The 26,010-nt window shown below is 40.9% G+C and overlaps 1 protein-coding gene across 1 annotated transcript in view; it reads left to right on the top strand.

Annotated features, from left to right (window-relative positions):
- The window catches only part of LOC120543076 (short transient receptor potential channel 7), a 265,401-nt gene extending 239,684 nt beyond the window's left edge, over nt 1–25,717 (top strand). The window contains exons 10-12 of the mRNA XM_039775927.1: nt 819–899; nt 5,154–5,229; nt 24,518–25,717. Of these exons, the coding sequence (XP_039631861.1) occupies nt 819–899; nt 5,154–5,229; nt 24,518–24,657 (297 nt within the window). The 3' untranslated portion in view covers nt 24,658–25,717. The remainder of the gene's footprint in view (nt 1–818; nt 900–5,153; nt 5,230–24,517) is intronic.
- The last annotated feature ends 293 nt before the right edge of the window (nt 25,718–26,010 follow it).

The raw sequence follows: 26,010 nt of genomic DNA, 5'->3' as shown, positions 1-26,010 counted from the left end.
TTGCAATGTCTGAACAGCCAACTTTAGAAAGAGCCAAACATCTTCCATATCACTGTGCTTCTGGGAACACTCAAAGCTTCTGAAATGGTTTTATCCCTTTGTCCTGATCTAGTCCTCACCGCAATTTGACCACAGAGGTCTGCATAGAGTTTCTTCATCTTCATTGGTTCTTGCCCCAACATACAGTGTCTGACTTTAGAAAGAGCCCTGGTGCTTCCAATCTTCTTCCATTTCACTGTACTCCTGGGAATTCTCAAAGCTTTAGAAATGGTTTTGTGCCCTGTGCTGTGACCATAATTTGATCGCAAAGGTCTACAAAGCATCCCTTGGACTTCATGGCTTGTTCTTTGTCTTGAAGTGCAGTGTGACTTATGGGACCTCATATACGCAGGTGTCTTTGTAAAGAAAACAATTCGATTGTCCACAGGTGGACTCCAATCAAGTTATAGAGACATCTCTAGGAGAATTAAAGCAACCAGGATGGACCTGACAACAATTCGCAGGGCCACATTAAAGGACTTGAACACTTCTACAAAGGAGAGATTTCAGTTTTTGTTTTCTGCTAATTTTGCAAACCTTACGAAAAACATGCTTTAACTTTGTCATTATGGGTTATTGATGGAAAAAAATGGCACATGTATCCATTTAAATTTAAACCTACAACACAATAAAGTGTGTGAGAAGTGAAGGGAACTGAATCCTTTTTGAATCTACTGTTTACATAAATAATGCATTTTTCCACAGATGCTTTCATAAATATCAGTGGCCAATTTTTATGCATTGCTGCTTCTTTCTTTTGCCTTTATTATCATTTTTAGCTAGATCGCTACAAATCCAACTTTCAGAGTTCAGAGACCTATGGGGTGAGAAAGCCAATCCAGAACCCTACCAGGTACCAGGTCAGTACTATGGATTTTGTTTTTCCTTATGTCCAAGTGCTTTCTCTAATATGTATTATCTTTCAGTCATGGCTGCATGTGGGAGAACATCCACCACAGGATTCACTCACATGGAGGCAGCAGGAGTTCCAAAGAAAAAGCTCTGTAAGCCTACAGCAGTCTGAACCCTGATGCAGACTGTGTGGAACTGATATGCCAATGAGACTCCATGCCATTCTCTTTTTAGTAAATATACAAATGTGATGGAGTGATGAGCTCGGGACATTTATCATATGTACAAAAAATATACATTACCGGTCAAAAGTTTTAGAGCACCACCGTTTTTCCAGTATTTCTTCAAATGTAATCAGTTGAAATGTAACGAATGACCTAAAATGGTGGAAAGGTAAGCAAAAATTGACACTTGCTCTTCTCGACCTGCATTGTTAAGCTGTGCTTGAAGCTGTTGTGCTGTTAGGAGTCTGTGCTCACGGAAGCTGGTGATCTTCAGAAACTTGTCAACTGATTGGCTTGTGACTTTGGTTCTGCCAGATCTCTTCCTATCAGAGTTTCTTCCATTTTCCAATTGCATTTGGATTGTGTAGGACACCACTCGACTCACGCACTTTGATTTTTTTTTGACAATTTCTGTAAAGGAAAGGCTCACATTTCTAAGGGCAATAAAGCTCTTTCTCATTCCATTTGTTAATTGACATTTTCTTGTCATTATCACTGGGATTTTGAACTTTCTACAGTGTAATGTTGTCCAAATAGTACCTCAGAGGGTGTAGTAACACAGTGTGCTCCAACTCAGCTTCAGGACACAGAGAAGATTTTTAAGTAATCAGTAGAAGTTAGGACACCTGTGCAAATTGTTTGCTTTAACTTGCAAGGCTAAGTTTACTTTATTTGCTGAAGAACATCCGTAGGATGTAACCTATTAGTTGTTACCTGATGAAGGCCCAATTGTAATATTCTGATATGTCCCTTTTTCAGTTTTTGCTAACCTAAATTTTTAAATTTATACCCTCTGACAGTTTACTGCTTAACTTTTCACCATTTACATTACATTTCAACTAATTCAATTTGAAGAAAAATTGGAAAAACTGATTTGTTCTAGGAGGCACGGTGGCGCAGTGGGTAGTGCTGCTGGCTTGCAGTTAGGAGACCAGGGTTAGCTTCCCGGCTGGAGTTTGCATGTTCTCCCCATGTCTACATGGGTTTCCTCCGGGTACTCCGGTTTCCTCCCACAGTCCAAAGACATGCAGGTTAGGTGCATTGGCGATTCTAAATTGTCCTTGGTGTGTGGGTGTGTGTGTGCATGCCTTGCGGTGGGCTGGCGCCCTGCCTGGGGTTTGTTTCCTGCCTTGCACTCTGTGTTGGCTGGGATTAGCTCCAGCAGACCCCCGTGAACCTGTAGTTAGGATATAGCGGGTTGGATAATGGATGGATGGATGATGTGTTCTAATAGTTTTGACCGGTAGTGTAAATATTAAACATATATATTGTTAAGCCTAGGGCACGTACAGCCTCCCTATCCCACACAGACGGGCAGGATATGACTTTGCGACACAGCACACAGTTTATGTATTCACAACACAGTCCAGCACAAGCCCATATCACAGTCCTTTTGCCACCAGTCCTTCAGCCTCCACTCCTCCTCAAGAGTTTCGTCCACTTCCTCCCAACTCAGGCCATTGAGTGGTGGTGACTCAAGAAGCCCAGATGCCCAGTGAATTTCTTTTGGCAGCACTTTCAGTTGTGGTGGAAGTGCTACCAAATAAGGCCCTGCAAACATCCAGGCGCTCCCTGGCATTGGCCATGGGCTACAGCAGATCTGAGTTTCCATGCTCATAATCCTCTGCCATCTGCTTGTCCAGGAAAGAAATGGTCTTGAAAACACTCTCTCCTCTGGTCCTCCCATACTCAGGGCATCCCGACTGGGTAAGGATTCTGGCCCCATCTGCCACTATATACTGTATATATAATATAAACTATTAATAAACATTATTTTCATATCAGTGAAGATCAAAGAGCAGGAAATAACTGAAGAACAGTCATCCAATTTGAACCAATTTCCATATCACTTCAGCATCCATGTTGACTCAATACAAGTCCATGGTGCATATCTGTATCCATCTATTTAAACCCACATATCCAGGACAGGGTCACATGGAACCTGGCGCCTATAGCATCAATCATCGGGCACAAGGCAGGAGCAATCCTTGGACAGGACACCAGTCCATCACAGGGTGAACATACGTATTCATCAGTGGACAATTTAGCATTGCCAGTCCACTTAACCTGCATGTCTTTGGACTGTTAGAGGAAATCTGGAGAAAGCCCCATAGATCCAGGGAGAACATGCAAATTTCATGCAGTTAGCGCCCGGTACCAGAACCTCAATCTCCTTTTTTGTAAAGCAGCAGCGCCTCCACTACACACTCTTAAAAACAAAGGTGCCAGAGTGGTTCTTCAGAGATATGCCTTAAGGCAACTGATTTTGGCTCCCAAAGGAACAATCCACATGAAGGTTCCAGAAAGCACCTTTCATTTTTGCTCCATAACAGGCTCCATAAATAACATGAGTGATGGATTTACAAAACACCAATGGGTTCATGATTTTAAAAAGACTCTTGCTTCATAAAAATCACACAGGCTAAGTTCAGGTCTTCTTCATCCGTTAGTTTCCTGTTACGTGGCCTACTGTACCTTAAAGATAACTGTTTTGCCCACATAAAAAGCTCAAAGATCCAACGTATGAGTCATAGTAGGCTCTGTGCCATCAACTGCCAGACAGTGTTCAGAAGGCTAACAGAAAGTTAAGTTATATAGCGCCATAATGTTTTTGGAGTACAAGTCACAGCTTTATAATGCACTGGTTAGACATCATCTGGAGCAGGGGTTGACAACTCCAGTCCTGGAGGACCACCATGGCTGTAGGTTTTCATTCTGACCCTTGTTTTTAATGAGTGCCCTGCTTGGGCTGCTAATTAACTTCTTGTTAGTTCATTTTAATTGACTTGCTTTTTTAAGATTTGTTCTCCTGAATTTCTTCATGGCTCCTCTGAATTGCTTCATTTCTTTCCTTAAGTGGCACCCAAACAGAAATGAAACGTGAAGTGAGTGAGCCAACAGAAGACCAACTAAGTGAGGGCCTCAAACTCCAATCAGTTTCACTTCAACCAGCTGCTTAATAAAGTGCAGATTCTTGCCGTCAATTAAACCCGTTCTTTAATTTCATGGCTTGGTTGTGCTCTCATTGTGCAATAGCAGACATTTACGAAACTGTTGATTTTCTCTTTTCTGAGGGCTCTGTTAAAATGTTTTGGGTGACCTGAGCAGATCGACATTCCTGAACCCAGGTCTTGTTCAGAAAGCAGACGCCACTTGAGACGGCCTACCCCTCGCCCAAACACTAACCTTAAGGTCAATAAAATAGGTCCCTGATATTAAGTCACTATTTTTGGGCTAAAATGATAACAGAAATGTGAAACCTACTTATATACCTAATGTTAATTATTGTATTGTGTATTGCGTCCGCTTTCTGGACAAGAGCCACTGAGCCCTTCATCGTTCTTTATTTTCAGCTATTGTGTGATAGACACCAGTTGTTTTGGCTCATTTTGTATCTCATTATTGTTTGGCTGCTAATTAGGGAAAAAGAAACAATTAAGGGGTCTGAGTCTTCAAAAAAAAGTCACATAAAATTAATTCAAAAAGATAATTAGCAGCAAAAAACAGGCCACTCATTAACAAAAGGGTTAGAATGAAAACCTGCAGCCACGGTGGTCCTCCAGGAATGGAGTTGGCAACCCCTGATCTGGAGTACTGTGTGCAGTTTTAGTCTCCAGACTACAAAAAGGACAAAGAAGCAGAAAGAATAGATTTTAAATAATAAGCACACGCTCACAGCATTGTAATATATACAGATGCTCCCACATTAAATTTGGCGAGGCAGTGGTGAAGACCCCAACTCAGTAACCACAAGTAACAAATAGCGGTAAATAAACGCCATCCCAGAATTGCTGTACACAGCACCTGCTAGCTTTTATTTTTTGACATATTTAACCGGAGTTTGTTTTCTTCTTTTCTCCAATGCACCCCCCCATTGACAGATTTTACAAGTGGTGCTTATATATTACATCCCCATAGCGGTTGATTCGGGCCCCAGCAGCTCATGCACACCTTTGATTATTCTTGGCGCGGCAGCCCCTTTATCTTCATTTTTTTAAGTATTTACTTGTCTTTGTCTTTCTTTTTTTTTTCTGCCAGAAAATAATGAAGCGCCTCATTAAGCGCTATGTGCTGAAAGCGCAGGTTGACAGAGAGAACGATGAAGTTAATGAAGGTAAGGTTTCTTTTTCTTCCCTCAGGTTTGATGATTTTAAACTTCAGGTTTGTAGTCCACTGACATTAAAGCTCATTAATTGCTGTAGAGAAAAATTCAGAGCGCGTTGAAGCCAATCGTCCGAAGTACTCCAGGCGTACGCGGCTCAAAGTTACCTGTGCCACACCGTCGAGTTCAGAAGCCTTCACCCATGCTGTTGGAAGTTGAACTCTGATTGTTACAGGCGCGGCAAATAGAGGGGCCCGCAAATACTATAGAAAATAATGAGCTCCCATCGTATAATGCAGTGGTTCTCAAACTGTGGGTGGGACCCCCTAAGGGGGGCGCGAAGATGTGAAAAAGAAAACAAGAATCAAAAATATGAAAAATACATCTATTGAAACCAAAACAAATTAACTTAAACTACATTCTGATACTAGAAAAATAAATACAGAGTTAGATAAATATGATAAAAGATAAGTAGGTATAATAAAATATGCATCTATGATATATCTATACTAATAAAAGGCAAAGCCCTCACTGACTGACTCACTCACTCACTCATCACTAATTCTCCAACTTCCCGTGTAGGTAGAAGGCTGAAATTTGGCAGACTCATTCCTTACAGCTTCCTTACAAAAGTTGGGCAGGTTTCATTTCGAAATTCTACACGTAATGGTCATAACTGGAAGGTATTTTTCTCCATTTACTGTAATGGAGTTGAACTTGAAAGCCGTGGGGGCGGAGTTTCGTGTGACATCATCACGCCGCCCACGTAATCACGTGAACTGACTGTCAACGCACTATTTAGAAAACCAAGAAGAGCTCCAAAAAGCGCTGAAGAAAACATGCATTATATAATTGAGAAGGCAGCGAAACAATAAGAAGCGAGCGAAGTGACATATACTACCATATTCATGAGTGCAGCTACTTCGGAAACAAAGCACGGTGTAAACCTAAACTTTAAATTAAGTTAATAGACAGGCTGCCGCTGGCGTTTGTCATGCCCACAGGTATTGCGGGATACAAGTTTAATGAGAGGACGCAGGATATAAACGAGGGTTTTGATCACTTTGTAACTAAGTTAAAATTGCAGGTGAAGGGCTGTGCTTATGCAAATTCCGAGAGACTGCGCTTGTGGGGGATTGACAGTTAAGGCGGGTGGGGAGTCACGCCATCATCTCCTCCCATTCATCTCATTTCGTTCTGAGCTGAGCTCCGCGGCTAACGCCGTCTTCCGAAGCAACTTCGTCACCTAAAGTCAAAACTTCAATATATAAAGTCAGCGTCGGAATATATTGTCACGCTTGGGTCACAGATTTGCACAGAGACACAGGAGGTCGTAGAAACAAGAAGGATTTTTATTCAAACACTGCAAACACATGAGCTTAAACGTGCTCCATGACAAGTCGGAGATGACAGTTCCGCTAGGAGCAGAGAGAGAGAGCGATAAAAGCAAGCAAACAATCAATTTTCAACTGACAGGCGCTGCACAAGGCTTTTAAGTTAGTGGAGTATCGCTCGAGGTTTGCATTATGTGTTATAGCGCAAGTGAGAAAGTAAGGAGCAATGTGAGGGTAGTCTGTGTTTCAGGGGTTGTGGTTTTCCCAGGGGCGTCTGTATCTTCTTGGGTGCGATCAGCCCTCCAGCTCACACCCTCCCCTCAGCTTTATTCACATTTCCGTGAATCAAGCGACTCTCTGTACCAGGTTCATTTAGTCTTGATAATACGTCTGCGTTGACGTGTTCAGAACCTGGTCGATGTTTTACTGTGAAACGGTAAAAGTTGTAAGCCCAGAAACCATCTCATGAGGCGAGAGTTTGTATCTTTCTGTCGGTATAACCATTAAAGTGGAGCATGATCAGTTACCAGAGTGAAGTTTCGTCCCCACACGTAATAGCGAAGCCCTCCAGCTCACAATATAAAGTAAGCGCTGGAATATATAAAGTCAAAACTTCAATATATAAAGTCATCGTCGGAATATACAAAGTCATTGCTGCAATATCCATCCATTTTCCAACCCGTTGAATCCGACCACAGGGTCACGGGGGTCTGCTGGAGCCAATCCCAGACAACACTGGGCGCAAGGCAGGAACCAATCCTGTGCAGGGCACATGCATCATTTTCAAAACATTAACCGAACAGTGTTTTTTTAATTTATTTTTCTGAATACGTTTTTGTTAACTTAGTTCAGTTCAGAGTCGTTTCAATCAATAGATTTTGACTTTCACTTTATATATTCAGGAATGAGTTTATATACTCCGATGTTGACTATATATAATCAGGAATGACTTTATAAATTCTGATGCTGACTTAATATATTCAGGTTTTCACTTTATATATTCCAGCGCTGACTTTATATATTCAAGTTTTGACTTTATATATTTAGAAAAAAGTTTTGACTTTATATATACCGACGCTGACTTTATGTATTCAAGTTTTGACTTTATATATTCCGACAGTGACTTTATATATTCGGGAATGACTTTATATATTCTGACGCTGACTTTATATATTCAGAAAATCAATGTATTTGCTTGTTTCGCACCCCATAGTATATGTGTGTGTGTATATATGTACACATGTATGTATATGTATATATATATATATATATATATATATGCCAGCAGCACTCATGACAATGACAAAACAATTACGTTGTCAATCATGTTACGTTATTATTAAAATGTTTCCTTTTCTTTTTACTTCTCCGCTGCCAAGTGTGGGTATTTTGCTATATATATATAGATATAGATATATAGATATATATAAATATGACAACAACACTCATGTCAATGACAAAACAATTACATTAACAATCATGTTACGTTATTTTTAAAATTTTTCCTTTTCTTTTTCATAACTTCTTTTATACACTACTTCTGGCCATAAGCTGGTATTCTGCCAGTCATTAATTAAAAAAGAACAAATTGGTATTAGTGGGCTCCTTTCAAAAAAGGGTTAGGGGGGCAGATTAAAACTGTTATGAAAACTCGGGTTGCAAATACTTAAAGGTTGAGAAACTCTGGTATAAGGTAACATATCAGACAAAATAAAATCAATAAATAAAAACATAACGTAATGCATGTTAAATGTGGCAATGAGTACATTTCCAGAAATGAAATAAAGAACTAAATGTGTCATGAAATATCTCTTTATGTATTTATTTCTTTATTTCATTTACCTGGCACCCAAAATGAAGTACTGTTAAAATGAGAACTGCCATTGTCATCTGTCAGTGTTGAGAGGGCGGGCTCTAGCGAATCCTGTGTTTTGATTGGTGCACCAGGTGCAAAAAGGTATGGGGTGGCCTGGGGAGCCCCCTTTCATTAAGAAAGCCAGATCTCCTGATATGGTAGGCTGGTCCTTCTATGTGATCTGTGTAAGCCTCACCATGGACCTTTGAAAATTGTCACTCATTTGAGTCGCTAACTTCCAAGGCGGACCCCCGTCCCACTCCCCCAGACCTTAGATTGATTAGCAATGAATAAGGTCACTCTAATCTCCAAGGGGGATTAACCAGAAAACGCCACTGGTCAACAAAATGTCAGTCAGTCATTTCCTAACCTGCTTGTCCTGAACAGGGTCATGGGGGTCTGCTGGAGCCTATCCCAGCTAGCACAGGGTGCAAAGTGGAGAAAAAATCCTGGACAGAAAACCAGTCCATCACAGGGCACACACACATCCACACACAAAGCACACACTGGTGCCAATTTAGAAACTCCAGTTCACCTAACCAGCATGTCTTTGAACTGAGGCAGGTAACTGGAGCACCCAGACAGACACGGGGAGAACATGCAAACTCCGCACAGAGACGACCCGGGATGTGAACCCCAGTCTCTTCACGGCAAGACAGCAGCGCTACTACTGCGCCACCCCTCAGACATTTCTGATTTATTTATGGCTTGCCCACCTTATTGTTTCTAGGCCTTTCCCGTTTGCAATCTCTGTCTTTGCCACTAGAGCACACATGAATCTGTCATCATCAGGTGCTATTTGTACAAGCAGACATTAAGTGTCAGATGCAGACTCCTGAAAGGATGATGAACTCAGGGCATTTTAAATTAAAGTTGTTGCTTCGTGCAGTAATTCTTGACAGCATTTTCTTGCATTCCCGTCCAACATGGACAGACACAACTGGTCCCAACTTTGAACAAGCACTTTGCTTGCCTTGGGGATTCCCCGGCCCTCCAAGTACCCTGTGTGTAAAGTTGCAGCTGTGTGTCTCCTCTCTTCCAATGATTCACCAATCAAAGTACAACACTCACTTGAACCCGCCCACTCAACTTTGATGGGTGAAAATGACAGTTTTCATTTCAAGTCGTATTTCATGTTGTGTGTGGTGTGGCTGAAGTAAACAAATGAATAAATAAGTAAATAAATAGATAAAGAAGTAAGCAACACATGCATATTTTGTGACACATTTAAGTATTTATGTGTTTTTATTTATTTTATTTCCTGCCTTGTGCCCTGTATCAGCTGGGATAGGGCCTAGTACCCTCTGTGACCTTGTTCAGGGCTAAGCCAGTTAGAAAAAAGACTCTTGCTTCATATGTATTCCTTTATTTTATGTCATCTAAAATACTCCTCTATACCATCCCAGGTTGATGAACTGAATGAAACTCGATATTTCAATTTGAAAACATCACCCTATGTGCACATATAGCGTCTCGTATGCACTAAAATGCCTTCTGGCTGCTTTTATTTTATTTTAATCTTAAACGATGAGCTTCAGCCACACGTCAATGAGTGAGACCTGACAAAGGATTGTGAAAAGAATGGATCAGAAGCAGAGCTATGCGTTTCAAAAGGTGAATAATTTCAGGGAACCTGTGGATTTTTGTGTTATTTTAAGTAACTTTGCAAAATGTCACATTCTCACATTTGTACAATTTTGCACATCAGAATGTAACAAGTGAAGTATTAAAGGAAAGGAGAAACATGAAATCCAATAACACATCACAACATGATCCTAACTGATGAAAAACATGCAGAAAAACTTCCAGATTGAGGCCAGTGGCCATTTGCTTATTGAGCAGTGGGTGGTCCGAGATGATATCAGGCATCTGGGAAAGCAGAAACATAACCTAACATTTTAAAGCCCATTTAATCTAAGTTGGGATTGCAGGCGAGTCAGAGGCTTCCCCAGCAGAACTAGCCAGAAGACAGGAATGCCACCAAAGTGTGCACCAAAGATGAACTTTTGTGCTGTGAACCTCTGCTAGCTACTTCAATACTGCTACTTTGTATTAGCTACTGTCTCCAGCAGGGGGCGCTTGCTCCCTGGGTTTGTGTTCTTTATCGAATTGCAGGACATATACGTGAACCTATATATGTACCCCTTCAGTAATCGGAGGTGAAAATAATTACACAACAGAAATATGGTACAAATATATATATATATATATATATATATATATATATATATATATATACACTCACCTAAAGGATTATTAGGAACACCTGTTCAATTTCTCATTAATGCAATTATCTAATCAACCAATCACATGGCAGTTGCTTCAATGCATTTAGGGGTGTGGTCCTGGTCAAGACAATCTCCTGAACTCCAAACTGAATATCAGAATGGGAAAGAAAGGTGATTTAAGCAATTTTGAGCGTGGCATGGTTGTTGGTGCCAGACGGGCCGGTCTGAGTATTTCACAATCTGCTCAGTTACTGGGATTTTCATGCACAACCATTTCTAGGGTTTACAAAGAATGGTGTGAAAAGGGAAAAACATCCAGTATGCAGCAGTCCTGTGGGCGAAAATGCCTTGTTGATGCTAGAGGTCAGAGGAGAATGGGCCAACTGATTCAAGCTGATAGAAGAGCAACTTTGACTGAAATAACCACTCAATACAACTGAGGTATGCAGCAAAGCATTTGTGAAGCCACAACACGAGGCGGATGGGCTACAACAGCAGAAGACCCCACTCATCTGCACTACAAATAGGAAAAAGAGGCTACAATTTGCACAAGCTCACCAAAATTGGACAGTTGAAGACTGGAAAAATGTTGCCTGGTCTGATGAGTCTCGATTTCTGTTGAGACATTCAAATGGTAGAATTTGGCGTAAACAGAATGAGAACATGGATCCATCATGCCTTGTTACCACTGTGCAGGCTGGTGGTGGTGGTGTAATGGTGTGGGGGATGTTTTCTTTGCACACTTTAGGCCCCTTAGTGCCAATTGGGCATCGTTTAAATGCCACGGGCTATCTGAGCATTGTTTCTGACCATGTCCATCCCTTCATGACCACCATGTACCCATCCTCTGATGGCTACTTCCAGCAGGATAATGCACCATGTCACAAAGCTCGAATCATTTCAAATTGGTTTCTTGAACATGACAATGAGTTCACTGTACTAAAATGGCCCCCACAGTCACCAGATCTCAACCCAATAGAGCATCTTTGGGATGTGGTGGAACGGGAGCTTCGTGCCCTGGATGTGCATCCCACAAATCTCCATCAACTGCAAGATGCTATCCTATCAACATGGGCCAGCATTTTAGCACCTTGTTGAATCAATGCCACGTAGAATTAAGACAGTTCTGAAGGCGAAAGGGGGTCAAACACCGTATTAGTATGGAGTTCCTACTAATTCTTTAGGTGAGTGTATATATTTATATATAACTTGCTTTAAAATGCAGCTTTCACTCCCAATATACAGGTCAGGTCAGGTTAGGGAGCATGCAGTGGTACAGCATGTTACTGCACCCACCATGCAACGAAACAGCTCAAGATCTTGGTTGGCAACCCCCCCAGGGCAGACTCGTGGTTTAGTCCCACCCTCCAGAAATAACCCTCTATCTGAAGCAGCCAGGAGTTACGTGGGCATCCCCTTGGTCTGGTCCAGCCAGCTTGGATCCTGTGAGCCAGATCACCCTATGGTAATCGCGCCACAAGCTGACCCCAACATATAAAGTTGTATAATCATGTATACATTCATATCCAGGACAAAGAGAAGGCATTAGCGCATTACAGACATTATCCAGTTCTTAAGTGGGGAATGCTAATGATTTTTCAAGAGTGCAGACACAGAGTGCTGTGACAAGTTCACAGCTAGATACAAATACAAACTTTATAAATTTTTGATTGCAGGTAAGCTGATTTGCGTTTTCTTTTAAATAAAGTTAACAAACATATTTTAGTGAGGGTGGAGCAGTGGGTTGCGCTGCTACCACGCAGTATGTAGACCTGAGTTCACTTCCCAGGACCTCCCTGCGTGGAGTTTGCATGTTCTCCCCGTGTCTGCGTGGGTTTCCTTCCACAGTCCAAAGACATGCAGGTTAGGTGCATTGGCGATCCGAAATTGTCCGTAGTGTGTGTTTGGTGTGTGGGCGTGTTTGTCCTGCGGTGGGCTGGCACCCTGCCCAGGGTTTGTTCCTACCTTGCGCCCTAGGATTGGCTCCAGCAGACCCCCGTGACCCTGTGTTAGGATATAGCAGGTTGGATAATGGATGGATATTTTAATGAGGGCTAAAAAATATTTGGCTAGTGCTTTGATTTTGCTTTGACCTTTTTTGATGCTGATGGTTTCTTCTGTGCGTTGGGCTTTGCTGTTTTGTTGGGTTCTTTTTTTTTTTTTTTATTTATTTATTAATTTTATTACAATCAATACATAGCAATCAAGTTTTACAAAAAAGAATTATGCTAAGAACAGATCGATCCCCACCCTTGAGAGAGAGAGCAAGCGGTGTAAAATTTAAGGCTTGTAAAAATACCTAAATCAACAAATTCTCTGTGCTTTATAAACTTATTTTAAAATATTACTGATTAGATCCTGCCATGTTTTGAAAAAAGTCTGCACAGATCCTCTAACTGAGTATTTGATTTTTTCCAATTTTAAATAATATAACACATCAGTTTCCCACTGACTTAAAAGAGGAGAGTTTGGGTTCTTCCAGTTTATCAGAATAAGTCTGCGTGCCAACAGTGTAGTGAATGCAATCACAATTTGTTTGTCTTTCTCCACTTTAAGACCCTCTGGAAGAACCCCAAACACAGCTGTTAATGGGTTAGGAGGGATTGTGAGTCCAAGACTGTCTGAGAGGTAATTAAAATTTTTGTCCAGAATAATGTTAATTTGGTGCAGGCCCAGAACATGTGACCTAGTGAGGCTGGGGCTTGGTTGCAACGTTCGCAGGTTGGATCATGCCCTGGAAACATTTTGGAGAGTTTTAGTCGAGACAGATGTGCTCGATATATAATTTTAAGTTGTATAATTGTATGCTTTGCATATGGAGCTTGAGTGAATTCTCTGCATTGCTACTTTCCACTCCTTTTCTGATATATTAATTGAGAGGTCATTTTCCCAGTGTCCTCTTGGATCTTTGAAAGGAAGGGATTGTAAAAGGATTTTATATATTGTAGAGATGGAGTCTAACTCCTTGAAATTGAGCAATATTTTTCCAGCGTGGATGAGGGTGCAAGATGAGGAAAATCTGGAAGGTTCTGTTTAACAAAGTTCCTGATTTGAAGATAGTGAAAGAAATTTGTAGCTGGAATGTTAAATTTGGAATGTAATTGTTCATAGGATGCAAAGACGTTGTCTATATAAAGATCTCTAAGCAAGTTAATTCCAAATTTTTCCAGATATTAAAACTGCATATGTTTGTGAGGTTGAAAGAGGTGGTTCTTTGCAGGGTGCCACAGAAAGAAGCTTCTCCGTCTTAAAATGCTTTCTACATTGGTTCCAGATTCTAAGTGAGTGGAGCACAATTGGGTTATTAGTGTATTGCCGATAACGTGTGTTTATTGGAGCAGAGCAAGGAATACAAAGAAGTACTGCAGGATTTTACTTCTATTGCGGTCCATGCCTGTGTATGTTCTTCTATTTGTGTCCAGGTTCTTATCGACTGTATATTTGCGCCCAGTAATAAAACTGGAAGTTAGGTAGAGCCATGCCCCTTCTGCCTTTTGTCTTTGTAGGGTCGCTCTTTTGATGCGTGGATGTTTAGAATTCCAAATAAATGAGGTTATTGTTGAATCTAATTGCTTAAAGAACGATTTATTAATGTATATTGGTATGTTTTGAAATAAAAAGGAGCTTAGGAAGAATATTCATCTTAACAGTGTTAATTCTTCCAGCTAGTGTGAGATGAAGGGTTGACCATCTATGCAAGTCTTGTTTAATTTTTTCCATGCAGACACGAAATTTTGTTGATAAAGAGCTTTATGTTTACTTGTGATGTTTACCCGAGGTATTTAAACTGTTCTGCAATGATAAAAGGAAGGGTGTCTAATCTAATATTATATGCTTGAGAATTCACGGAAAGAGTACACTTTTATTCAGATTAATTCTGAGACCAGAGAGCTTTTGAAATTCTGTGAGTGCTGCTAAGACTGCAGGCACAGAATTTTCTGGGTCCGATATATACAGTACCATGTCATCTGCATATAATGAGATTTTCTGTTCCAGTCCTTCTCTGCTAATCCCCTTTATCTGATCAGTATTTCGACAATGTATTGCCAGTGGTTCAATGGCAATTGCAAACAGCAGTGGTGACAAAGGGCATCCTTGTCTTGTGCCACGTTCTAGTTTAAAGTAGTCTGAGCAAATGTTATTGATGCAAACTGAAGCTTCTGGGTTAGTATACAGTAATTTAATCCATGCACAAATGTTCGGGCCAAACCCAAACTTCTCCAAAATAGTAAAAGGTATTTCCATTCAATCATGTCGAATGCTTTTTCTGCATCCAATGATAATAATATTTCTGGGGTGTTTGATTTAGTTGGTGAGTATATTACATTAAACAGGCGTCGAAGATTTGAAGATAAGTGTCGGCCCCTAATAAATCCAGTTTGGTCTTGTGATATTACTGAGGGAGCACTTTCTCCATCCTTCTAGCTATGATTTTAGAGAGTATTTTAACGTCGTTATTCAGAAGTGAAATTGGTCTGTATGATGCACATTGTAATAAGTCCTTATTTTGTTTTGGAAAGACAGTGATTAGTGCTTGGCGAAAGGTTTGTGGAAGAGATTGGTTATCTCTGGCTTCTGTAAATGTTGCTAATAGGAGGGGAGCTAGCTGAGCGGAGAATTTCTTGTAAAACTCTGCAGGGTAGCCGTCAGGGCCTGCTGCTTTTCCACCTTGGAGTGACTTTATAGCATCCAGTAATTCTGATAATGACAGAGGTTTATCGAGTTCCTCCACACTAAAAGCGTCAATTTGTGGTATCTGTAATTTATCCAGAAATGCATTAGATTGTATATTGTCTTCTTTAAACTCAGTAGTATATAGGGATTTATAGTAGTCTCTAAAAGTGTACATTATATTTTTGTGTTCGATGATTTTATCTCCGTTAGTGTTAGTAATTACGAGATTGCGTTGCATACATCTTGCTTGTGAATTTGTTGCGCTAAAAGCTTATTAGCTTTCTCTCCATGTTCATAATAATGATGTCTGGATTTGTAAATTAGTTGTTCAGTTTCTTTAGTTGTCAAGAGGTTTAATTCTGAATGTAGAGCCTGCCTCCTCTTATGTAGAGTCTCGCTTGGTAGTCTGGCATGTTCTTCATCTATTTTAGTAATTTCGCTTTTTATCTCTGCTACTTTCTTTCGGATTTATTTCTGTGGGAAAGATATGAGATAATCTGTCCTCTTAAGAAGGCCTTAAGAGTTTCCCAGAGTATTCCTGCAGAGATCTCAGGGGATGTATTTGTCTCTAGAAAGAATTGATTTGTTTGGATATAAATTCAGTACAATTCTCGTCAGCTAATAGAAGCGGATTGAGCGCCATCTGCGGGTGAGTGTATGGGGCTTAGTAATTTCAGCTCCAAGATCATCGGAGCATGGTCTGAAATAACAATAGCATCGTATTTACAAGATTTAATCTTAGGCAAGAAGTTATTATCTATAAAGAAGTAATCAATCCTTGAGTAGCAATGATGTACTGGTGAGTAGAAAGAATATGTTCTTGAATTTGGGTTTAGAAACCTCCAGGGATCTGATAAGTTGTGATCAGTTATAAACTTTGTAATTATCTTTGCGGTGTTAGTTGCGTTCCCCTGGGGAGGAAGTCTTATCTAAAAGTGGATTTAGAACACAATTAAAGTCCCCAGCCATTATAAGTTTATGAGTGTTCAGATTGGGAATGGATGCAAATAAATTTTGTATAAATTCCTTATCATCAACATTAGGTGCATAAACATTTATCAAAATCATTTTACAGTTAGATAAGTCTCCCATGACCATCACATATCTCCCTTCAGGATCCAATACTACATCTGATGCTACAAATGGTACTGTTCTATGTATCAGAATTCCCACCCTCTAGTTTTCTTTGTAAAACTAGAATGGAACATTTGGCCAGTCCAGTCTTTTGCAGCGGAACTGATCCTTACTTAGTAAGTGGGTTTCCTGTAAAAATACTATTTTAGCATTTAGACCTGTTAGGTGAGAAAGTACTTTCTTTCTCTTTAATTCGTGATTCAGGCCTTTAACATTCCAGCTTACGAAGTTAACTGTCCCATCATGGAGACACTGATTCTGAGTTTTTGATGTCATTTATAGTCTTAACTGGAAGTGAAATAGTTTAGGTCTTAATTTCCTATTCCCCAAGAGTTGTTGCCATGCAGCTTATTATTACGTTGATAGTTATAATTATAAAGATTGAGATGATAGATTAGATATAGATCAAGCCTGCTCTCTTTCTCTTCCCCTTAACCCCCACCCTCCCTTTTGCCTCCCCAGGTGAGGCTAAAACCCACTTCATGCAGTCCCAGTCCTCTGACATACCCAGAGACAGAGCACGTCCAAAGCACATCAAGCCCCCATGCAGTGGCGCTTTAAGGTTAAAAGATAGAGATATCTGTTACCAATATAGTCTTTAAAAGAGGAAAAAAAAAAGAAAAGAATTTTGCACTTATATATATATATATATAATCTTCAGCAATTTTAGTGCATTAAGATGATACACCCAGATAATAAACCCAGGTGATGGTGTTAAAGATGTGTCCAAAACAAGCATAACAAGTCTTAATGCAGTAATAGCAATAACAGTAAACCAAGGGTATGATATTGAACAGTCTCATTTAGGGTACACATGAAATAATTAGAAAAGAAAAAAAGAGGAGGAAAACGTAATTAAGCACAATAAAACATAAACATTTAGCGCCCTAGTAATACTAAGTAATAATAAGTAATAAGTAAGTAATAATAATAATAATAAGTAATAATAAGAATATGAGAATATATGCTGATAAAAAACCCGTATTTTAAAACAAATAGATCAGACAGTAGATTATTAATCCTAGCTTTATCATTTACCGCCATGACTCACAATTATGTATCAGAATAGTCTCGGGATCAGCTTTCTTAATTCATTTTCTGCTTCCTCCTTGCTAGCGAAAACATAGAAATGACCCTGCCATTCCACTTTCAGTTTTGCCGGATACAGGAGGCTGTATTTGACATTGGCTTGCCGTAGCCACTGTTTAATATTATAGAAGGCTGCGCGTTTAATAGCTGTTGCTGGAGAGAAGTCAGGGAAGACACGAATGTGGCTATTTTCATATATAATATCTTCCTTTTTCTGAGGAGTTCCATCACCTCTAACTTAAATGATAATCGTTCAAAACGAACTATAAAAGATCTTGGTCGGGTCTGACGGTGTTTGATCAGCGTCGTGTAAGCCGCTGCTATCTCAGATTCTGCTTTAAAGTCGCCCCCGATTATTTTAGAAAAAAGTTCAGCTGCGAATTTCACAGGGTTTAAACTTTCTCGATTCTCCGGCAGGCCTTCAATTCTGACATTATACCTTCTACTCCCATCTTCTAAAGCAGCCAGTCTGTCTCCAAGTTTTTCTCGAGTTTTTACATTCCGAACTGACATTTACTGCTCTTTCCTCGGCACTGGCAGCTAGATGTTCGGCCATTTCGATCCGATTCGTGAATGTCTCATTAAGATGCTCCAATTGATCAGCAAGCGTGCTCAGTTTAGCCGAGTTTTTCTCAATGCGCTCTTCAATTTTACCCAGCACCTGTCGAAGTTCAAGTTGTACCTCTTGACGCAGCCTTTCATTTGCCTGTTGGATTTCCTGTCGCAGCCATTCATTGGCCTGTTTCATCTCCTGTTTCAGTCTCTCATGTGCCTTTGCCGTTGCTTTCTCATTAGCCTTCTCGCTTTTCTTTATATCTTGCGTGAGCTCAGCGAGCAACACTTTCAGTTCAGATAGCTCAAATGTGCCTTCTTGTACCGTAGATGAAGCAGCAGACTCTGCTGAAGCCGGTGTCCCCGCTGCTCCAGTCCCGCGTAATTGCGTAACAAAGAAAACGCAAATCAGCTTACCTGCAATCAAAAATTTATAAAGTTTGTATTTGTATCTAGCTGTGAACTTGTCACAGCACTATGTGTCTGCACTCTTGAAAAATCATTAGCATTCCCCACTTAAGAACTGGATAATGTCTGTAATGCGCTAATGCCTTCTCTTTGTCCTGGATATGAATGTATACATGATTATACAACCTTATATGTTGGGGTCAGCTTGTGGCGCGATTACTCCCTGCGTGGAGTTTGCATGTTCTCCCCGTGTCTGCGTGGGTTTCCTTCCACAGTCCAAAGACATGCAGGTTAGGTGCATTGGCGATCTGAAATTGTCCGTAGTGTGTGTTTGGTGTGTGGGCGTGTGTGTCCTGCGGTGGGCTGGCACCCTGCCCAGGGTTTGTTCCTACCTTGCGCCCTGGGATTGGCTCCAGCAGACCCCCGTGACCCTGTGTTAGGATATAGCAGGTTGGATAATGGATGGATATTTTAATGAGGGCTAAAAAATATTTGGCTAGTGCTTTGATTTTGCTTTGACCTTTTTTGATGCTGATGGTTTCTTCTGTGCGTTGGGCTTTGCTGTTTTGTTGGGTTCTTAGCACTCTAACTTTGTGAATGTTCCTGACTGGCTAAAGTCATTTGTCTCCTAGTTGTTTTTCTACCTTATGATTTTTTTTAACTACCACCATTAGCAGAATCCTAAGACTAATCATTGCTTGTATGCTTCTTTAATGCCTAAAATTAGCGAGCACTTCTTAATTGCAAGAACTGCAGCTCTTTTTAAATTGTACTTGTCAAACTAAGCTGCTTGCTCTGCCATTTTCAGGCAGGGCTAAGAATTGTGAGGTTCAGTTTCAAGGTTCAAAAGGCAACTGTCCAAATTTGAATTAGGCAAACGTATTACATTGGTGTCAGAGGTGGGATGTCTTTTGAGGAGATGACTAATTAAAGCAGAGAATAGTGCAGCAAAGTTAAATGAAGAACGTGTTACATTACGCTGAAGAGATAACGCAGCCTCCTCAGCTCTGTTCTTAGCTCAGTACACTAAGGCTTAGTCCACACTAACAGACATAAATCTGACCACAGTAATGTAAGGAAAGTTTTATCATCCACACTAAAATAACTAAAAACATGTAGATCTTTCTTCTGGGCAGGCACAGCTTGTAAGCCAAGGGCTCTTTTTGATTAAAGAACAAACCTATACTGAGTCAAAGTTCCAAAAGAACAAAGATAAATCAGATTTATTTGGGAAGAGAAATGCTGAAGTGCCTGGTTAGTGTGGACTGGTGTAAACTGGCACTAAATAATTAGAGAACCACACTATTTTTAAAACGGTACTATACTAGCATTACGCAATATTCACTAGCAAAAGTGAATGCTATTTTGTACCACCAAACCCCACCCCCAGACTATTAAAAGCAATATTTATATATTAGTACACAAAACTCCAAAGGGGACCCCAAAAAGCCAACACACAACACCAACCTGTTGTAATATGTGTATATTATTTGGACCACCAGGGGGCACAGTACCGCCCAATCCCGACACAGACAGACATGAGACACCTGTTTCCCACCTGTACAGCACAGTCCACAGCACAATACAAATGTCTTCTTTCTCTCTTTTTCTTTCCTCCACTCCTCCAGGCAAGCTTCGTCTGCCTCCTCCCGACTCTGGCTCCCTGAGTAGTGGCTGCTGGCTCCTTTTATAAGGCACCCAGAAGTGCTCCAGGTACTCGTTGACCCAGCACTTCCGGGTTTGGTGGAAGTGCTGCAATTCCTAAGGGCTCAGCAGCTCTCCAGGTGCTCCCTGATGGTAGCCATGGGCCACAGCAGATTGAGCTTCCATGCTCCAAAACCATGGCACTATTGCACGCCAGTGCCCACTAGCACTGCTCTGGGTAGGCTCTCTTCCCTGTACCTTCCATTAAAGGTGCATCCCGTCCGTCCTCCACAATGAGCTATCTCAAAATTCCCAGGAAGCAGCTCTTTGAAGCAATATTTGTATATCCCCTTTCTTTAAACTCTGATGTTCATAGCAGGGAGTTGGCGGAGAAGCACAATCCATTATTAGTTTTGGTGTTGTTTTGAGGTGCAAAAGCTGGTATCGGTACCAAAGTCCAATTTTTATTATTGATCCAACACATAGACTTAGTATTTGTCACATACAGGATGACTAGATGATGGAAACACAGAATTATAAGAAAGCCACATCCACCAAAACTAATCACAGTGTACATTGAATCAAAAATATTAGCCTATGCATCCATCTTCTGACCCCCCCTTTATCCAGTTTTCAGGAGCCAGAGCCTATCTTGAACACACTGCATGAAATTTAGTAAGCAAACCTGGATGGCCTGCCACTTCACCACAGGATATGTTCACCATTGCACACTCACATTCACTCTCCTCAGGTGAATGTTTTATCATCAGTTCACCTAAACTGCATATCTTTGGAATGTGGGAGTACATGGATGGAGCTGTCACAGACACGGAAGGGACAAGCAGATTCCACACAGAGAGCAATTGGGCTAAGGATGCAACTCAACTTCGTTGTGCTGTGAAGCAGCAGCCAACCAAGTGGCATCCTAAAATTATGTGGTCACCAAGTTATGCCCTGTCTTTTAACTCTCAGAGCCATTTATTGCTGCCATACAGGAAGAGATAAAGCAGGTTCACATGTTACTTTTAACCTTCTTGGCATTAACTTCAAGTGGAGTTCTATGTAATTACGGTTAAACCCGAGTCAGGCTCAGGGTGACACATAATGCTATGCTTTGTTGTGTTCAGCCCTGAATAACTCTCAGGACAGTATTCCGCTGCCATGTAGTAATCGTAAATATTCATGAGTGGGGTGGGGCCTCCAAAAAAAAAAACACAATGGCAAATAAAAAGACATAAAGGCATTTTTAGAATGAACTGAAAGTGAACCATTACTCGAATCGAGCGATAAGTATGACAATGTGAATTGGTCGTGAGACGTTGACACTGATAGTGAAATGGATACATTATATGGTACTCTACGACCAAAATGCTGTGATATGCCTGGTGAAATTGGTCGTGTCAAGCTTTGTAATGGTGTGACTTTTTGCATGACAATAATTGCGATCAAGTGCAGGAACAAGCAAGACCTTAGCCTCCTAAACACTGTTCACAATGCAGCAACGGTCAATGTTTGCCTCCGGGGAAGTATGGAAGTCACTAAGTCTTGTGCTGTGGCAGGCTACAATTACACAAGGGGCACATCGACCGTGCGGCTCACTCACTTACATTCTACCCTTTTGCTCCCAAGCAATGGAATAAAATATAGAAAAGTTTGCAAAGAAACACACACTTCTGCTGTCCTGATTGTGTGTTTTGGTGACTGTCACACAAAAGACATGTACTAAAACTGCATCAGTACAGCAGTGGACACTCAACACACCTTTTCTAATGCATTTATGTTGGCTTTTTAATATTGACATGCTTCTTTTACACGTAATAATATTTTTGTTTCTTGTTGAAAATGATTCAGTGCTTGTCTCATTTTTTCCTGGGGTAGACATAACCCTAAGGAGGTTAACAGAGCAAGATGAGTGCCATAGTGCCTCCCACTCAGCAGCCTGCTATATATAAGCAGCGAGAGATAGCTATATGACACTTCTCAGTAAGGAATGACTGATCAGCTGGCCGCTTCTTTGTTTATTTATTTATTTATTTATTTCCCAAATCTCTATTTTGGCAGTGGCTCATTTACATAAGATATACAGACAGCCCTGTCAAATAAGATGCTCCTTTAGGGAGAAACACCAAATGAAATGCAAGTTTCTCAGTCAGTGCTTACACCTCCATTACAATGTCTAACAGAACAAATCCCCATCCTTCATCAGCACAAAGACCAGCCTGGTGGCATCATTTAAAAATCATCATGGGAACAGCGGGCCTGTCCTGAGGATGTGGTTGAACTACAGGAGCCAGTAAACACCTTCAACATCTCCTAAGGTAGAAATCTGACAGGTTTTTCCACACATGTGGGCTTGTGTTGAAAATCTTTAGGTGGTTTGGGGGCTTTATGCATAACCGCATAAAATGATACCCCTTTTTTATGTTAAATGTATTAATATGCATTAGGAAACATTAATTAGTAACAGAGTCACGGGGGAGGGTGTTGTTTCCTCCACCAGCATCACAATTAGCATACTGTAACGGCCCATTTTATGTAAAACGTAGTGATTTGCATAATTAACGCATCATTTGACAGCGTAGTTAAGAACTGGAGGGCATCTCTTCTTGCAGTGACTTCTTAGTTACACAATTTCAGCAAAGCCCCCCTATGGTGTGAATGTGTTGAAAGGGACTCACGGCTAATCTGCTAGAAATGAAAGAGAAGTGCAATTGAACCACTTCTTTCTTCAATATGGTAATGTCTGAGTGAAAAGTCAGAAGATTTGGGCTGTTTCTGTTCCTGACAAATGTTCTGATGTTTTGTGTATCTTGGTAGTGCAGTGGCTGACACTTGATACTGGTCACTTGGCCACCCTCTGTCTGGAGTTTGCATGTATTACCAATGTCTCAGTGGGTCCCTTTCTGGATGCTCTGATTTTCCTCTCACATCTGAAAGTTCTGGCATTAGTGAGTGAGTGAGTGAGTGAGTGAGTGAGTCAGTCAGTCAGTCAGTCAGTCAGTCAGTCAGTTGACTCTTCAATTGTCTGGTCACCCCGTCCGGGGCTGCTTCTAGTTTTGCGCCCAATGCTTCCCAGCTAGCCAAATTTGAGAATGCTATGTTCATATGGCACACATTCAGTGTGAACTTAACACGTGCACAGATCTGTGGGCCAGAAGCTCTCAAACTTTAATACAGCATGGCCACACTTAAAAACACTGTGACCTCTCACATTAATCAAATCATAAACAAAGAATAACATCAATAAATATATTAAACCTATAAAAATGCAAACTTAAAAAACAGATAGATAGATAGATATGAAAGGCACTATATAGTAGATAGATAGATATGAAAGGCACTATATAATAGATAGATAGATAGATAGATAGATAGATAGATAGATAGATAGATAGATAGATAGATAGGAAAGGCACTATATAATAGATAGATAGATAGATAGATAGATATGAAAGGCACTATATAATAGATAGATAGATAGATAGATAGATAGATAGATAGATAGATAGATATGAAAGGCACTATATAGATAGATAGATAGATAGATAGATAGATAGATAGATAGATAGATAGATAGATAGATAGATAGATAGATAGATAGATAGATAGATAGATAGATAGATAGATAGATAGATAGATAGATAGATAGATAGACTTCACATTTTGTAACCAAAAAACATCCCAAGGCACATCTCTATTCTTCTAAAAACCAACACAATTTTATTTATTTCATTTTATTTTATAATCGGGATAAACTGTCCAAAGGGGCGGGGCTACTGGAGAATCCAGTTTAAAAAGCATTCGCAGATATGGCAGTGAGTGAGCACTTTGGGCACATCTCCCAGCTGCTTTATCCGGTTGCCCGCCAAGTCTCACAGGCAACCATCCAGCAGCCCTGTGAGACCCATGGCGACCACACACCCAGCCAGTTTCACCCTAGCATACAGCAGATGCGCTCAAAGTGCCATGTCGGCAAAATAGCGACCACGGAGCTGCTTTAATTCCAGATTTTTCCAGGTAGTTCTAACCTCCTCTGGCAGGACTCGACCACCCGAAGAGCACCTTGTCCCACTCAGGTTCTGATGCAGGTGCGCTACACTATTATATTCCACAGCACACTTGGGTAGCTCTCATGGTCTCCGCGGCGCACTGGTTGAAAAACACTGGATTGGGAGAATATCGATGTGCCAAATCAAACGGGCTGTCACAAATATTTCAGTTGCTGGCAGCGCATGTGCACTTTGTCTTTTTTCCCCATGAGAAACGCTTTCCTACGTACTCTGTGCGTAAGCTTAAGCCAGTAAGTATAATTAAAGCTTAATGGGATGCTGTTTTGTTCGCTTTGCTCCATTCAGCTAACTGCTTGCTTTTCTCTTTTACAGGTGAGCTGAAGGAGATCAAACAGGACATATCGAGCCTCCGATACGAGCTTCTGGAGGAAAAGTCCCAGGCGACGGGGGAGCTCGCCGAACTCATTCAGCAACTCGGTGACAAATTTGGGAAGAACATGAAAAAGCCATAGCACGCGACCGAAGGAGAAGACGAAACGACGCTCTGGCACTGAAGCGGCGGGAGCAGACGCGGTCCGCGGCGAGCCTCAGAGAAGTGAACTTTTGCGACACACTACTGTGATTTACACTTTTATCCTCGAAAGCCTTCCTTTCAGTGCTGTATTTGTAGCGCCTTGTTTCTAGGTGCAGTAAACCTCAGCTGCGGCTTGCTGCGCTTGACGCAGTGACTGTCTGCTCCCGGGTCCTACTTTTCTGTCAACCACAGGCTGCTTTAATGAACAGATAGATTCACGAGAGTACGAAATAGCAGCACCGCCATTCAGACGACAGGAGAGAAGAATCCATGCCATAATGGCACTTTGACATGCCGTGTTCACACGGTCTCTGGGGTTTGCAAGTCTGCTTCAGTTTAGAGTAGCGGTTTTAGGCTCATGGCGAGCGCGAGCAGAGCTGATTATTGGCTAAAGATTGTCAATTGTTGAGTATCATTTTAAAATTATCTCCAGATACCAGGATAAGGGGCTTCAGAGTGTAACAGAAGTGCCGAGGGAGAAGCTGTGGGTAGCATTAGACCTGGAGTAGACCAATCTTTAGTTTATATAGCGCCATTCAAGGTGAGAGCTGACACAAAACAATCCAGGAGGTATGTGATTATATGTTGAAATAAAGAGACATTTTAGACACTCTGAGCGTCTGGGTGGGCCTGCAAACCTCACAGGATTCATAATAAACAGGGCAGTTAGAGTGAAAAATGAAAGCACAACAAATTAATTCTAGAAAGCAATTCAAACAGGAGCAAGGAAAAACAGAAAAGGAGTGTCAGTCTTGATGGGTATAATGTGACAGATTAAGAGGTCTACAAAGGTGGGAGGCGATTCAGCAGAAAAAGCAATAAAAGAGCCTTGAAATCTCCATGGTCTTGCTTTCTATGGTGACATATCCAAGAATTCAAGGGATTAAAGAAATTTTCAGATGGGGGCGCCAGTGAGCAGAAGACGACTCCTGGTGGGGATCTTTTGAGATCTCCACATTCTCGCTTGTTTGATAGACAGATAGATAGATGGATATGATAGGCACTATATAATAGATAGATAGATAGATAGATAGATAGATAGATAGATAGATAGATAGATAGATAGATAGATACTTTATTAATCCCCAAGGGAAAATTCACATACTCCAACAGCAGCATACTGATAAAACAATATTAATTAAAGAGTGATAAAAATGTAGTGCAAGTTAAAAAATGCATGGTGAAGAGTGCGAGGCAGGTATAACAGTCTATAATCTAGTGTAGTGTTAACGTTTAACCCCCCCGGGTGGAATTGAAGAGTCGCATAGTGTGGGGTCTCCTCAGTCTGTCA

The sequence above is a fragment of the Polypterus senegalus genome, chromosome 13 (genome assembly GCF_016835505.1).
Source record: "Polypterus senegalus isolate Bchr_013 chromosome 13, ASM1683550v1, whole genome shotgun sequence".
Classification (NCBI taxonomy): domain Eukaryota; kingdom Metazoa; phylum Chordata; class Cladistia; order Polypteriformes; family Polypteridae; genus Polypterus; species Polypterus senegalus.
Note: the sequence above shows the minus strand (reverse complement) of the source record. Positions and strands in the feature narration are given on the sequence as shown.